The 14,189-nt window shown below is 41.9% G+C and overlaps 3 protein-coding genes across 4 annotated transcripts in view; all 3 read left to right on the top strand.

Annotated features, from left to right (window-relative positions):
• Positions 1–14,189, top strand: part of LOC115739137 (probable glutathione peroxidase 2) — a 29,913-nt gene that overhangs the window by 761 nt on the left and 14,963 nt on the right. Inside the window, exons 2-7 of one of the 2 annotated variants that reach the window (XM_048271630.1) lie at positions 242–318; positions 742–803; positions 906–1,024; positions 1,394–1,561; positions 1,638–1,680; positions 2,350–2,378. In XM_048271630.1, the coding sequence (XP_048127587.1) occupies positions 242–318; positions 742–803; positions 906–1,024; positions 1,394–1,561; positions 1,638–1,670 (459 nt within the window). In that variant the 3' untranslated portion in view covers positions 1,671–1,680; positions 2,350–2,378. Of the gene's footprint in view, positions 1–241; positions 319–741; positions 804–905; positions 1,025–1,393; positions 1,562–1,637; positions 1,681–2,349; positions 2,531–14,189 lie in introns of those variants that run through there. The other variant, XM_048271629.1, reaches the window with a different exon arrangement.
• On the top strand, positions 3,718–5,607 carry LOC115739135. The gene has a single exon (XM_048271801.1). It carries the CDS (start codon positions 3,718–3,720, stop codon positions 5,605–5,607), a length of 1,890 nt encoding a protein of 629 aa, XP_048127758.1.
• Positions 7,185–9,673, top strand: LOC115739039. Its single transcript, XM_030671890.2, has one exon. It carries the CDS (start codon positions 7,585–7,587, stop codon positions 9,481–9,483), a length of 1,899 nt encoding a protein of 632 aa, XP_030527750.1. The 5' UTR covers positions 7,185–7,584; the 3' UTR covers positions 9,484–9,673.

Here is a 14,189-nt window from a genome sequence, read left to right as displayed (position 1 = left end):
TTTCCTTGAATCCCAAAGCCAACGATTTTAGCAATAAATCTGGGGCAACCATGCTTGATTTTCTTTGAACTTGATATGGATCCCTGTGTGTATGTTTTTTTTTTTTACTGCGGAAGAGGTGGATATGCCATCTTGTGCTTCTTATGTTGTAGAAATTTATTCGATGTAGATTCCCTTTTCTTGGTGTTAATAGTCAGAGATATTTATAACTGTAGATGTCAATTATCTGATGCAAATGCAGGACATTCGTGGAAACGATGTAAGCTTGAGCGAGTACTCTGGGAAGGTTCTTCTGATTGTCAATGTTGCTTCAAAATGGTATTGCCACTGGATGCGCCTGTCTCTTCAAGAATCATGTTCCTTGATCAGAACCTTGATAGGAATTGGGCAACTTAGGCGTTCATGAAATGGAACATGCAGCATTTAGTAGTTGACTAGTTGGTCCTATCATATGTCGCTATGTGTTTCTCTGCATGCGGAACACTTGCATTTCCAATCTTGTACCTGTTATCACCTTTTGGTAGTTCAAACCTTATGAGCCTATGTTGATCCTGTAAGCCCGGGCTGCTTCACTTTCCCTTTTAACTCCTAGTCATAGATCTGTTAACCTTTTCATCTAGATGTAAATGTGTGGCCAATTGTTAAATCCAGTTCATGTCCCCAGTAACAGTCAACTCCTTGAAATTACACTATCCGCTTCAATACATATGATATCTAATATCAGCACACTTATGTTTGCAGTGGTCTCACACAATCAAATTACAAGGAATTGAACACTTTGTATGAAAAATACAAGGATCAAGGTTTGCCCATTAGTCTTTTGCGTTTTAATTTCGTTCACATGTTTTACTTTGTGCCAGATCTTTTGGGGTTTGTGTATGTTCATCACTGACATTTCTTAGCAGGATTTGAAATACTGGCATTTCCATGCAACCAGTTTGCAGGACAAGAGCCAGGGAGTAATGAAGAGATTCAAGAGACTGCATGCACTATGTTCAAGGCTGAATTCCCTATATTCGACAAGGTAAATATGAGAAGCAGAAAACACAGAGAAAAAATGAAAAGGAAGAAGGAATTCTTAAATCTCTGATTCCTCACGCTTTTTTGGTCATTTTAACTCCAGAGCACTCGACAAAAAAAAAAAAAATTCCAGAGCACAAACAGTCTCTTAGTATGCATCAAAATTGATGATCAACCATCTCCAGAAGAGGTTGAGAATTTGCTTGCAATGTGTTTCATTTACTCTTTCCATAATGCAATAAAAGATACTAGTTCAATGTGCATGTTTAAGACCGTCTTCCTCTTTACAATTTTGACTTTATAATATGGATAAAAATATGTTTTGTCGATATTACACTCTGTTTTCGCTATTATAGTATATTCTGTGCTACAGGTTGAGGTGAATGGCAAGAATGCAGCCCCACTCTACAAGTTCTTAAAGTCTCAGAAAGGAGGGATATTTGGAGATGGCATCAAATGGAACTTTACAAAGTTTCTGGTGAACAGAGAAGGGAAAGTTGTGGATAGATATGCTCCTACTACATCACCTCTCAAAATTGAGGTTAGGGATCTGATTTACAACGATGCAAGGAGCAATTTAAGTTGGTTCTAATTGGTTTTTTTGGTTTATCCTGCAGAAAGATATCCAAAATCTCTTGGGATCATCTTGAGCAATAGAGGTTTGTGCCGTAGTCTTGATCTTTTTTCCCTTTCATCCGAATTTCTTGGTCATCTGCCCTGCAATGCTAATCAAAATAGCTTAGAAGTTGAGCATGGTTAAAAACTCTGTAGGTAGTCCACTTCTTTTGTCACCGGAGGGAGTGGGCTCTATTTTGGGATTGGGAAAACTGTCTGTAAGCTGCAGCAGGTACTATAGATAACTTGTAACTTGACCCTATTTTTTTCCGAGGAAGAAATCACCCATACTAATGAAATAGGGCCAGTGAAGCACCGTCATCATCAGTTGCTGGGGTTTAAAATCCCCTATAAGGGCCTATACCACAAGAAGTCAGTAAATTTACCTACTCATTCTGAAGGAAGTTAAAGTTAACCTTCTATGCTTACGAAACTAAGGGACTTCATCGCTTTAAGGAAGCAAATAGCGCACCCTACCTAATGGATAATGGAGGAGTATGCCGACTGTTTCTAAATAGTACGAGGGATTTCTTTTTCTGTAAGTTGAGGAGGTCAAGTTATGCAATCCATACTATAACGAGTTTCTTTGCTCTTCCAAGTTGCACTTAAGTTGTTTCATAGTACAGCATAATTTCTAGCTTCATATACAGTACTTCCTAGGCAAAACCGAGTCTTGGAATGTTGTATCTTTTTTATGACTTTTTCATTCTTCAGGGCAAAGGACGTGTTGGAAGCTTCTTGGAGTAATCATCCAGACATGCTGGGATATTGCAATTGACTTTGGTTTAACTTGTGTCCTATTTGGTTGTTCTGCACAATTTGATGTATTTGCTTCCTGTTATTGTAATAGACAATAATGATCTCGATAATGCTCTGTTCTGTATTTTCATGTGTTCTTTCTCTATTTCCTTTGCTTTTTATATTGCGTAATCTCCCCGCGACAAAATGGGGTGGCCCGCTCTTCCTGCATCACCCCTAATCAAGTCAAAGATTTAAGTTTTATGTTTTGCTTTCTACATGCCAACCGCAGGCTCGTTAGAGGCGATTTATTCCTGTGGATCTTTATGTTTGGATGATATCAGAACGTCTAGAACTACTGAACTGTTGCTTTAAGAAGAGCAGAGACAGTCAATTGTTACCCTTTTACACTCCAAAAGAGAGGTTCCATGTTTGGTCATTCAGCAAACAGAAGTGCATGTCAAAATCATGCAAGTCCAATGCATTTTTGGCATGAAACTGCAAGTCGGGTCAAAAGCAAGCGCGGGCGCTATCAAGTTCGGCATTTGGTGTTTATTCGACTGCTCACAAGAAGTGAGCAACTTGCGTACTACACGCTCGACATAAACCGGGGAGAATATGCAATCGATGGGTCAATCTTTATCTGCAACTTCTTCAACTAGCCATCATTCTTTTAAATAGAGTCATCTACTTTTCAGACTCGACTATTTCGAGTTTCTCTCAAGATAATCTGGAGATGACCCCAAGGGGCGTACGTCCAAAATGCGATGCGTGCGTCGCACGTTTCAGATAAAGCAAAAGGCTAAAAAGTTGAGCTGAGCAGTTCTCGTCTCGACGAATTTCGAAAGAGGCTCGGTAAGAAGATCTCTGGGGCACTTTTCTGGGTTTTGGAATCAGATTCCGAATGAGGCCTGTAGCGTATCAGGTGGAGTCATCACCCGCATTCACGCACGCAGACTGGTCGAGTCGTTTTGATCGTGTCTTCTCCAGGAGGCGACATCGTTCTTTCGTTCTCGATGAATCCAGGTGAATCATTGTACCCGCTCTCCGTCCTTGGAGAGCGGCTTGTTTTGGGTTGGGTTTGTCTTATCTTGCTTGTGGGATTTGATGCGATGCGTGCCCATCGTTCAAGTTCCTTGCGTTCAGGTCTTTTGTCAATCTGCATTCCCATGCGGAGACTGCGTTCATTGATAACTCTAGTTTCGCTCTGTTTATATTCCCCGAATCCTTTCGAGGAAGTTCTGTTTCGGCTTGCGTGTGAACCGAGCAAGAACTTGGGCGAATAATCTTCCACCCATTTGCTTTATTTTCCGACAGAATTGGGAGGGAGTCAATGTGGTCGTGATGGCGCTTTCTTTCCTTTGGAATTTGCAATATGTATGGCCCTTCTCCAAGCTGAAATTCGACGACCTGAAAGTTTCGAATGAGTTGGTCCAGAAACTTCAGATTCCCGAGCAGACGAAGCAATTCGTCTTTGCCTTGAGGGAACCCAAGTCGCAGTCCGTGATTTACGTGCTCGCCGTGCTGAATTTATCCGAGCGGTCTGCCCGGGACACTGAGCGTGTGATTAGGGAGATTCGGCCGACTGCAGTTGTGGCACAGGTTGATCCATTGGGATTTATTGAGATTGCGTCTGTCGAATGTAAGCCAGGCAATGGGGTCGACTGCACCGTGCCCACTACGGCGTTTGGTGTTCTCAGGCGTTGCTTTGTGGATAAGCTTAATAAGGAGAAGTACGAGAATGTCGCTGGGGGATTGGTTTTGCGAGAGATCTTCGGTATTGGCTTTCATGGCCATTTCTTTGCTGCCAAGAAGGCGGCACATGAGGTTGGTTCGTCGTTTGTTATTCTAGAGTCGCCATTTGTAAATTGTTCTTCCCAGGATACTAGTCCGAGTGAAGCTGATTGTGGGCAAAATGTTCAAGGTTTAGTCAGTAGTTTGGCTACAGAAAGGATGGGTTCTGGTGTTTCTTCTAGTTTGAGGAGGTTGTGTCTCTATGATGATGTCCAATCTCGGATGGTAAGAATTGTATCTTCCAATATGGATCCGGTGGCATGGATGTCGAGTCCTTCGAGTTCGGGTTCAAACTTGGTGTCAGAGAAGATGCAACCCATACCTGATTACCAGGCTCCGCCATTTGCCCAGTCCATCTATCCTTTACTCGTGGATCTTTGTAATATTTTTACTGATATCCCATCTTTCGGAAGGGCTCTTGTCCATGCTCAACAGCTGTTTTCTGATGTGGATAGGGGGCAAGGTGTAGATGGTCGAATAGTTTCTGAAGTTTATTCCTTTCGGATTGCTGTTGAGGGGTTGAGGATAGCACTGAATACGACTGCGCGGCTGCCCAGTAACAAGATGGGAAGCAGTCATTCTTCGAAAATTGAGTTTGCAGATCTTCCATACGTGGAAAAGGCACAAGTGCTCTTCGCGCAGGCTCTTCGGAGTCAGGCTAAAAAGTTCAAGACTATAGTTGCTGTAGTTGATGCCAGTGCCTTAGCGGGTCTCAGGAAGCACTGGAACACTCCCATTCCCCCGGAAGTGAAAGATTTGCTTGAAGAGCTTGTTACAGATCCTGAGGTAGCCAGAGACATATCTAGAGGAGGCAGGAAAAGAATGTTGTCCGATAAACCGGTGGTGGCGGTTGGTGCTGGAGCTACGGCCATCTTAGGAGCTTCTTCTCTGTCAAAAGTCCTTCGCGTGTCCAGGTTTATGAAGACCTTCAAGATTCCTGCTTCATTTAGACTCATGCTGTCTCCAACCCAAAGGGCACTAGCGATGGCCTTCGGCAAGTCTCTCGGTCCCTTAAAATTGGCGGCGGCCCCTGGACTTGCTAGTTCGGCTGCGAAAACCTCAGCCTTGAAAGCAACTGCCTCGGCTGAGAAGATCCGCTTGGTGGCTGAGGTTGTCATCGCCTCTGCTGAGAAAACAAGCTTATCTGCCATGAGAACTGCATTCTATGAAATAATGAGGAGACGGCACGTTAAGCCAGTCAGTTTCCTACCTTGGGCAACATTCGGGTGCAGTGTTGCGACATTCACAGGTTTACTTGTGTTTGGAGATGGCATCGAATGCGCTGCCGAATCACTTCCTGCAGCTCCCTCAATTGCCAGTCTAGGTCGAGGAATCCAAAGCTTACAGCAGGCATCTCAGGCTGCTGGACATACTAATCGGAGCAGAATAGAAAAATCTATTGAATCTTTGATGTGCAAGTTGAAAGAGAAATTTCAATAGTGTAAGGTTTTGATGGTTTTCTTTCAGCTCCATTATACACAAGATACAGTAGTCCAGTTGTTGGACTTGAGTCCATATTCAGGTGTAATTTTCTGTACATAGAAGCTTTAGCCATTCCTTTCTTCTTTCTCTCTCTTTCCTTTGCTTTTTGTATAACGTAATCACCCCGCGACACGATCGGGTATCCCGCTCTTCCTATGTCACCTGTAATGAAGCCGAGGATCTACCTTATGCGCTTTCTCTGTGCCAACCATAGGCTGTTTAGAGGTGATCCACGCCTTGTGGGATCCGGCACGGCTTTGCATGTATCTCTCTGTCCGGATGCCATTGGAACATCTAGAGCTACTGAACTATTGACTTAGCAGAGCACAGACAGTTGAATGTGACATTCTGACACTCCTGAAGATGCGTGATCATCGACCGCTGCCGAGTTTGGCGTTATTCGACTCGTCACAACAAGTGAGCAACTTGGGAACGAAATGTTCGATATAAACTGATGGGAATGAATCCAGAAGACGGTGTACATGCAATCAAGCGATCGAAGTACTCTGCGACTTCTCAACGAGTCGTCTTCGTTTTGACAGAGAGGTATATATCCTAACCAGTAAAGTCTGCAATGAGTTTGAGGACTCTGATTAGCGATTAACATTCTGCTTTTAAGTCTCAAAAGATTGTTTGCTCATTTCTTGTGCCATTTGCCGTCCTGAGCCTGAAGGGATTGGCTTCTTTGGAGCTAATTTTTACAGTAAGGTTGTCATATGAGCATGTAAAGGAAAAGAAAATGTGATGGTGTGAATATTAAAGTAACAGAACAAAAAAAGTATAGACCTCCTACAAATCAATACAAAGATAACACAAGCTGATCATTTTGAAATTTCTTTTTTTTTATTCAAATGCCATATAAATCAAATTGTTATTTTTTTTTCTTTAACTTCCATGGTGGTGACATTTATCAATAAAAAATATATACTTTATTGACTCAATTCTTTGTAATCTTTAGTGAAGACTCGAAAGTAGAAGTAAATGGAACGAATGCGAGCATTCTGCTGAAAGTCGAGCTTCAATTCCATGTACAAAACTTTTGTATATATCGAATAAGCTTAAACCGAAAGAAAGTATCGTGCAAAATTGAGCACGATAGAAACTAAATAATTAGACCCAAAAAAAAAAAGAAGGAACTAAATAAGAAATTTCACAAGAAGAATTATTGTTATAAAGGTTATATCGGGTAATCGAACGAGGAAATATTGTAATTTTCAATATTACCGGCATATTAATGCTTTGAAAAGCGAGCTTGTTTGTTTTCAATTAGATTTAAGCAAAAAAAGTACTACTTTCGCTTTTTTTTATTTTCAGCCAAAATTTGATTATTATCTAAATTTCAAATAACCATGAAGAAACCATATTTGAATCCACGTGTCAAAATTTACATAAAGAGACACGTTTTGCAGATTGGATCTCGGCCCAATTCGGAATGAGGCCCATAGAAATTTTTTCTTTAGATTAGGCCCATAGCAGTTTTTTTTTGTTGTTGTTGGAAGAGGCCCATAGCAAGTTCACTGTGCCATTTGAAGAGTGTGTCCTCTCCAGAAGGCGAGATCGAATCGTTCGTTCGTTCGTTCGTTCTTTCTCGACGAATCCAGGTGAACCCCTCATACCTGCTCTCCCTCCTCGAGGATCGGCTTGTTAGGGTTTATCTTATCCTTGCTCAGTGTGATTTTGATGCGACGCAGTGTGCGCCGATCGGTTCAAGTTTCTTGATGTTCGGGTCCTTTGTCATTCTCCGTTCGCATGCAGAGATCGCGTTGATGGTCGTCTCCAGTTTCGCTCTGTTCGTATGCCCTGAATCCTTTCGAGGAAGTTTCTGTTTTTGGGTGCGTGAGCGAACCGTGCAAGAACTCGGGCGGATGAAGAACTTCTTCACGGGTTTTCTTTAGTTTCCGATTGAAGTGGGAAGGGGAGTCTGATGTGGTCCTGATGGGGCTTTCTTTCGTTTGGGGTTTGCAATCTCTGTGGCCCTTCTCCAGGCCGAAATTCGATGAGCTTAAAGCTTCGAATGAGTTGGTCCGGAAACTTCCGGTTCCCGAGCAGACGAAGCAGTTCGTCTTTGCTGTGAGGGAACCCGAGTCGCAGTCCGTGATTTACGTGCTGGCCGTGCAGAATCTGTCCGAGCGGTCCGCCCAGGATGCCGAGTGCTTGATCAGGGAGGTTCGGCCGAGTGCAGTCGTGGCGCAGGTTGATCCGTTGGATTCTAGTGAGTTTCAGTCTGTCGGGTGTAGGCCTGAGGATGGGGTCAATTGCGCCGTGCCTACTTCGGCATTGGGCGTTCTGAGGCGTTGCTTTGTGGATAAGCTTAATAAAGAGAAGTATGAGAATGTCGCTGGGGGATTGGTTTTGCGAGAGATCTTTGGTATTGGCTTTCATGGCCATTTCTTTGCTGCCAAGAAGGCTGCACAAGAGGTTGGTTCGTCGTTTGTTATTCTAGAGTCACCGTTTGTAAATTGTTCTTCTGGGGATACTAGTCCGATGGAAGCTGATTGCGGGCAAAATGTTCAAGGTTTAGTCAGTAGCTTGGTTCCACAACGGACGGGTTCTGCTGTTTATTCTAGTTTGGGGAGGTTTTGTCTCAACAATGATGTCCAATCTCAGATGGTAAGAATTGTATCTTCCAATATGGATCCGCTGGCATGGATGTCGAATCCTTCGAGTTGTGATTCAAACTTGGGGTCAGCGAAGTTGCAAACTACACCCGAATACGAGGCTCCACCATTTGCCCAGTCCATCTATCCTTTGCTTGTGGATCTTCATAATATTTTCACTGATATCCCATCTATTGGAAGGGCTCTAGTCCATGCTCAGCAGCTGCTCTCTGATGTAAACAGGGGGCAAGCTGTAGACAGTCAAATAGTTTCTGAAGTTTATTCATTCCGTATTGCTGTTGAGGGGTTGAGGATAGCACTGAATACGGCTGCACGGCTGCCCAGTAATAAAATGGGAAGCGGCCATTCTTCGAAAATTGAGTTTGCAGATCTTCCGCATGAGGAGAAGGCACAAGTGCTCTTTGCGCAGGCTCTTCGGAGTCAGGCTAAAAAGTCCAAGACTATAGTTGCTGTAGTTGATGCCAGTGCATTAGCAGGTCTCAGGAAGCACTGGAACACTACCATACCCCTTGAAGTGAAAGATTTGGTTGAAGAACTTGTTACAGATTCTGAGGTAACCAGAGACATATTAAATAGAGGAGACAGGAAAAGAATGTTGTCCGATAAACCGGTGGTGGCAGTTGGTGCTGGAGCTACGGCCATCTTAGGAGCTTCTTCTCTGTCAAAAGTCCTTCCTGTGTCAACGTTTATGAAACTCGCGACCTTCAAAGTTCCTGCTTCATTTAAACTTATGCTGTCTCCAACCCAAAAGGTACTAGCAACGGCCTTTGGCAAGTCTCTAGGTCCTTCAAAATTGGCAGGCCCTGGACTTGCTAGTTCGGCTGTGAAAACCTCAGCCTTGAAAGTGACTGCTTCAGCTGAGAAAATCCGGGTGGTGGCTCATGGTGTTATTGCCTCTGCTGAGAAAACAAGCTTATCTGCCATGAGAACTGCATTCTATGAAATAATGAGGAAACGGCATGTCAAGCCAGTCGGTTTCGTATCTTGGGCAACATTCGGGTGCAGTGTTGCAACTTGCACAGGTTTACTTGCATTTGGAGATGGCATCGAATGCGCTGCCGAATCACTCCCTGCAGCTCCCTCAATTGCAAGTCTAGGTCGAGGAATCCAAAGCTTACAGCAAGCATCTCTGGCTGTCGGACATGCTAATGGGAGCAGAATACAGAAGTCTATAGAATCTTTGATGTACAAATTGAAGAAATTAAAATTTCAATAATGTAAGGTTTTGATCGTTTTCTTTCGGCTCAATGATACACAATATATAGCAGTCCAGTTGTTGGGCGTGAATTGATGTTCAGTTTGATTTTCTGTACATAGAAGCTTTAACAATTCCTTTCGCCTATTTCTGATTGGTCTTGTGAGTTTTTGGATATATTTCAGTTAAAGATATTGCCGTATTTGAACTATTCTTTGGATCATAAAGTTTTCACCGGGGTGGGTTTCTTTTCTTTTTTGGGGGCTGGAGAAGATCGGCCCGGAGGAAAGAAGGGGGGGGAGTCAGGCCAAGAAAATCTATCTGATATGAGGATAAATGGCGTTACATGATATCTGTCTAAATGAAAGCGATTAGGATTCGTTTTGGATAATTTATTTGCGGCCTTGGATACTAAAGTTTCCAGTAGAAAGTGGATGAGTTATCATTGCAAATAACGTGATGGACCAACCTCAACAGGATTGTGATATTATCCCGGAGGAGGTTGGGGGGCAGGAGAGGGTTTGGAATCCCGGAAGTCTGAAATGTAGGGAACTTTAGTTGAGTCGATGTACTCAGAGAATAGTCAGACCAAGAAAATCTATCTGATATGAGGATAAACGGTGTTACATGATATCTGTCCAAATGAAAGCGATTAGGATTTGTTTTGGATAATTTATTTGCAGCCTTGGATGCTAAAGTTTCCAGTAGAAAGTGGATGACTTATCATTGCAAATAACGTGATGGATCAACCTTAACAGGATTGTGATATTATCGCCAAACTGTGTTAATGCTACATCCAACTGCATTTTGGCTAGTTTTACTTTGTGGATCTTCCAGTTGATGCCACCATTAAGTGTGAGATGGTCACATTGGAAGAAAAAAAATGGTCTGTGTTACTTGATTTAGTTTCTTGACAATGCATGCTCAGCATGGTTTTGTGCTGTAGTCTATCCTTCAAATACAGATTAAGTTAACTAATTATCAGCATTTACGGTTCTCCTTTTGCATAGATGTGTTTTATATAATTGTCCACAGACTGATACTTACCAGGAAAAGTGAATATATAGTTATAATTCGGATATCAACTTTCATCAACAGTAAATAATTCTTTTGCATCTCATTATCGGTTAATTTTTCTCTTATATAGTGTTACTTAAGAGTTTATGTGCCAAATGTATTCTGGTTGTAAGTTCTGCAGAAATAAATCATTAGGTTCACTTTGCTGTACCATGGAGGGCTACAATTTTAGTTCCTGCTCGTGTTTGCCTCTTTGTACTTGGGCTAACATTTTAGTCTGACGTTCATTTGCACTGAGTAATTGAAAGATCACATTTTTGTATGACAGAAGAATTATTCGGGTTTAATATGTTGATGTTGAGTGGCAACTGGGCAGGTTGAGTCGCCACTGTAAACTGCTTTTGATGTTTAAATGACAGATTGATCTTTGTTTTCATGTGACGAAGCAAGATGCACGGTTTCTTTTCTATTCCTCCGGATTAGTTTTGTTGAGCTGCTGATGCTTCCTGAACCTTTCCGAGCTCGTCCAGATAAAGTTTTGCTTTCTCTTCTTGTCAGCTCGATAAGCTTAGTGAGTTACAGTTGAAGTTCATCATAGAGGCCTCACAACAGGTTGTTTTAAACTTCATGTTAGTTGATTCAATTCAAAATGAATAATGTGATTTTGAATTTGGAATGGCAAATACAGCTGTTATTTAGGTGAAAATCTGATGGAGTGGTCTGCATTTTTATCCTGTCCTGCTACGGTGAATCTGAAGGGTACTTTTGGGAGTCATTGTACTCAGAGAATCTCAGATCAAGAAAATTTGATACGAGGAAAAAGGGTACTTCTTGGCATCTGTCTAGATGGAAGCGTTTAGGATTTGTTTTGGGAAATTTATGTGCCACGTTGGGTATGTAAGTTTCCAGTAGTAAGTGGATCAGTTATCATTGCAAATGAGGGTAAAGACTAACCATAACAGGATTGTGATTCTATTGCTGGATTGCAATAATATTAGACCAAACCATATTTTGGCTAGTTTTACTTTGTGGATCAGAAAAATTGGTAATCCAGTTGACGCCACCGTTAGTTGTGAGACGGTACAAGTGCATACGTTCGGTACAAGCAAGAACCTGAAACCTTTCTTGTAAGATTATGTTTCAACACTTTCAGAAATGTGGACCCAACAGACAGAGTTTGGAATCTGCCATGGAGCATACCACTTTGTGGCTTAGCGTATTATACCCTTTGAAGCTCTCGTAAGTAAATTGAGAATGCTTTGTCATAAAAGGGGTGATTGAACCGGTGTTGAGAGTTATTGAACTATCCTGAAGAAACGAAGATCGATGTGTGCCCTTTCAATAGTCCGCCTAGAGATTTGGAGTTCCTGCTTCTTAAACATTGCTGTGTCACACTTTGGAATGTATACTAAAGTTTGCACAGTGCATACGAGTGCACATGGATGTATGGTGTGCGTGTTGCTGTACAGCTCTAACACGATACCTCACAGTCCCATCTGTCCATACTTGCCAGCGCTATGCTTTTCAAAATTACAGTCCGATCTGTTCTAACAAAAGCAGGATACAACTCTTTTGTGATTCCAGCCGGGTTAATGGTCATCTGGCTTTTGTTCAGTCCTATTCTTCCCTGTAGAATCGTTGACTTTTCTAATATTTGTTAGATCTGCCTGCAATGTCAACCTCTATTTTAAGTGTTGGCCCGACAGTAGCTGTGCAATCTGGATGATGTGTAAGCCAGTCTAAATGGAATCAATTAAACTTCACTTGTGATAGGATGGAAGTGTTCATTATTGAAAAGAAGCAGTACATTTACCCTTTTCACGAAAGAGAGAAAGGAAAAGTAGGTGTGTCGTTGAAAAAGCTTAAGAGATTTATGGTACAAAGTTCTGAGTTTGGTCAGGTTGCTCTGCTCGACTGTTTGTAATTGTAGTGGCTACAGAGGCAACCCTGGTTTGTATGATTCAGGACATGAACCCGCACCTCATACTCATTCTCTTTCCTTATGATCTTCTAGATAAAGTTCTACATTAAGCTCGTAACTAACAAAGTCCTGGCCAGACGCCTGTAAAAGAAAATGCAATTGATTTAATCAGCTGGAGGTAAGACATGCCATCCTTTCTCCTTTTCTTCCCTTGAGATGCTCCTGCACATCTTTCTCGTCTTCTCAAAAGCTGCAGATCGGTCCAGAGGAAGAGGATGTGATGAGATTAGGTTTATCTCTGTCTCTCCCATTCTCCATATCTTCCTCACTAAGTATCTTTCTGTGCTCTTTTTTCCTAGTTAAGAAATTTCTACATATATAGGTATATTTCGTGGATATAGTCCCGCATTAATGCGAATTCTGCTGAGCACATCAGAGATGTTATTTGCATTGGCCCCATGCATACGAGCCCTACATTGATCAAGTGGACCTCTATCTTGCACCAGGTTCACATGAAAGCTTGATCAGCCATTTGGTTATCTGGGCTGCTAAGACATCAACAAAGGGACAGAATAAAACCAATGCTTGAATTTTTTCGCTGCGCAATCTCATGTCACTGACCATTGAAAAAGTATGTTCTAGCTGAAAAAGTTTATTCCTGAATCTCCTTGGTGACAATAAGAAGAACATTTTGCTTGTCAGCTTTTCTGAAATAATTTGATGTTCTTCTCAGGTTTAAGAGAAGATGGCTAACTTTAGTGAAGAGGAAAACAAAACACATTGCTGCCTCTCGTGAAGCTTCTATCAAGGCAGGAGCATGGGCTCGCATCAAAGATCGAGAACTAGAAACTATCGATTCTTTTATGGAGCTGTGACGTGATGGCGATTAGTGAAGGACCTTGCGAAAGGTGAATGGAAACTTAAAAGAGTTTTCCGGTTGATTTCGCATGTAACTTGTCGGAACTGTGGCCAGAAATTTTGATTCTGCGGGATTAAGGAATGGTTTTGCAGAGTGGTAAAGGGTGCTTCTCATCACTTTCTGCTTGCTCTGGTATTATCCAGTATGGTCCAAGTCTGAGCTGTATGTAGTGAAAAATATGCTAGTTGTGTTAACTCTGTTTGGTGATGTGGGAGATTTATAGCGTATGCTGAATGCGACGCGCTTTTCTTGAGGTCCATTTGCAGTTTGACATCTTTTAGTACATGAAATTAGCAGACCTCTAGCATTGCTGGTAAGTGCATTTCCTCAGCACGTGGGATAGTGAACTGAGCGGAAAATGATTCTTTAGCTTAAAACAGTTTTGCTATTTCCATATGAAATTTGTTTAAGCACGCCCGTCTCTTAAAAGGGGTTTCTTGGAGAATCCTCCCAGCTTCGGCGGTTGCATCGAGAGGAAAAGCTAGTCCAGAGAAATTCCGCCGTTGCGAACCGAATTCACTTTCTTTTCAGATGTTCGGGACGGACTCCGAACTGAGTTCCCTTCGCTTTAAAGTTTCATTGGATAAGTACACTGTGTAAGTCTTAAAATTTGTGACCAAAAGCTCAATTGAGTCCTAAAATTTTCAAAAAATGCGATTAAATCTTAATACTTGTCACGAAAATGCAATTGAGTCTTAAAACTTATCATGAAAGTGCAATCAACAATCAACGGAAGGACTTGATTTTACCAATTTGAGGAGTCGCAGAATTTGATTACGTTTTTTTGGGAAGTTCGAGTTTTAGGGCTTAATTATACTTTTCGACAAATTTGAGGACTTCGTTGTACTTTTTATGAAAGTTTTAAGGTCC

Source organism: Rhodamnia argentea, chromosome 10 (assembly GCF_020921035.1).
Source record: "Rhodamnia argentea isolate NSW1041297 chromosome 10, ASM2092103v1, whole genome shotgun sequence".
NCBI lineage: Eukaryota > Viridiplantae > Streptophyta > Magnoliopsida > Myrtales > Myrtaceae > Rhodamnia > Rhodamnia argentea.
Note: the sequence above shows the minus strand (reverse complement) of the source record. Positions and strands in the feature narration are given on the sequence as shown.

Bases quoted from the DNA above. Each gene is read 5' to 3' on its own strand.
- LOC115739135 (XM_048271801.1), top strand. From the start codon at position 3,718: ATGGCGCTTTCTTTCCTTTGGAATTTGCAATATGTATGGCCCTTCTCC.
- LOC115739039 (XM_030671890.2), top strand. From the start codon at position 7,585: ATGGGGCTTTCTTTCGTTTGGGGTTTGCAATCTCTGTGGCCCTTCTCC.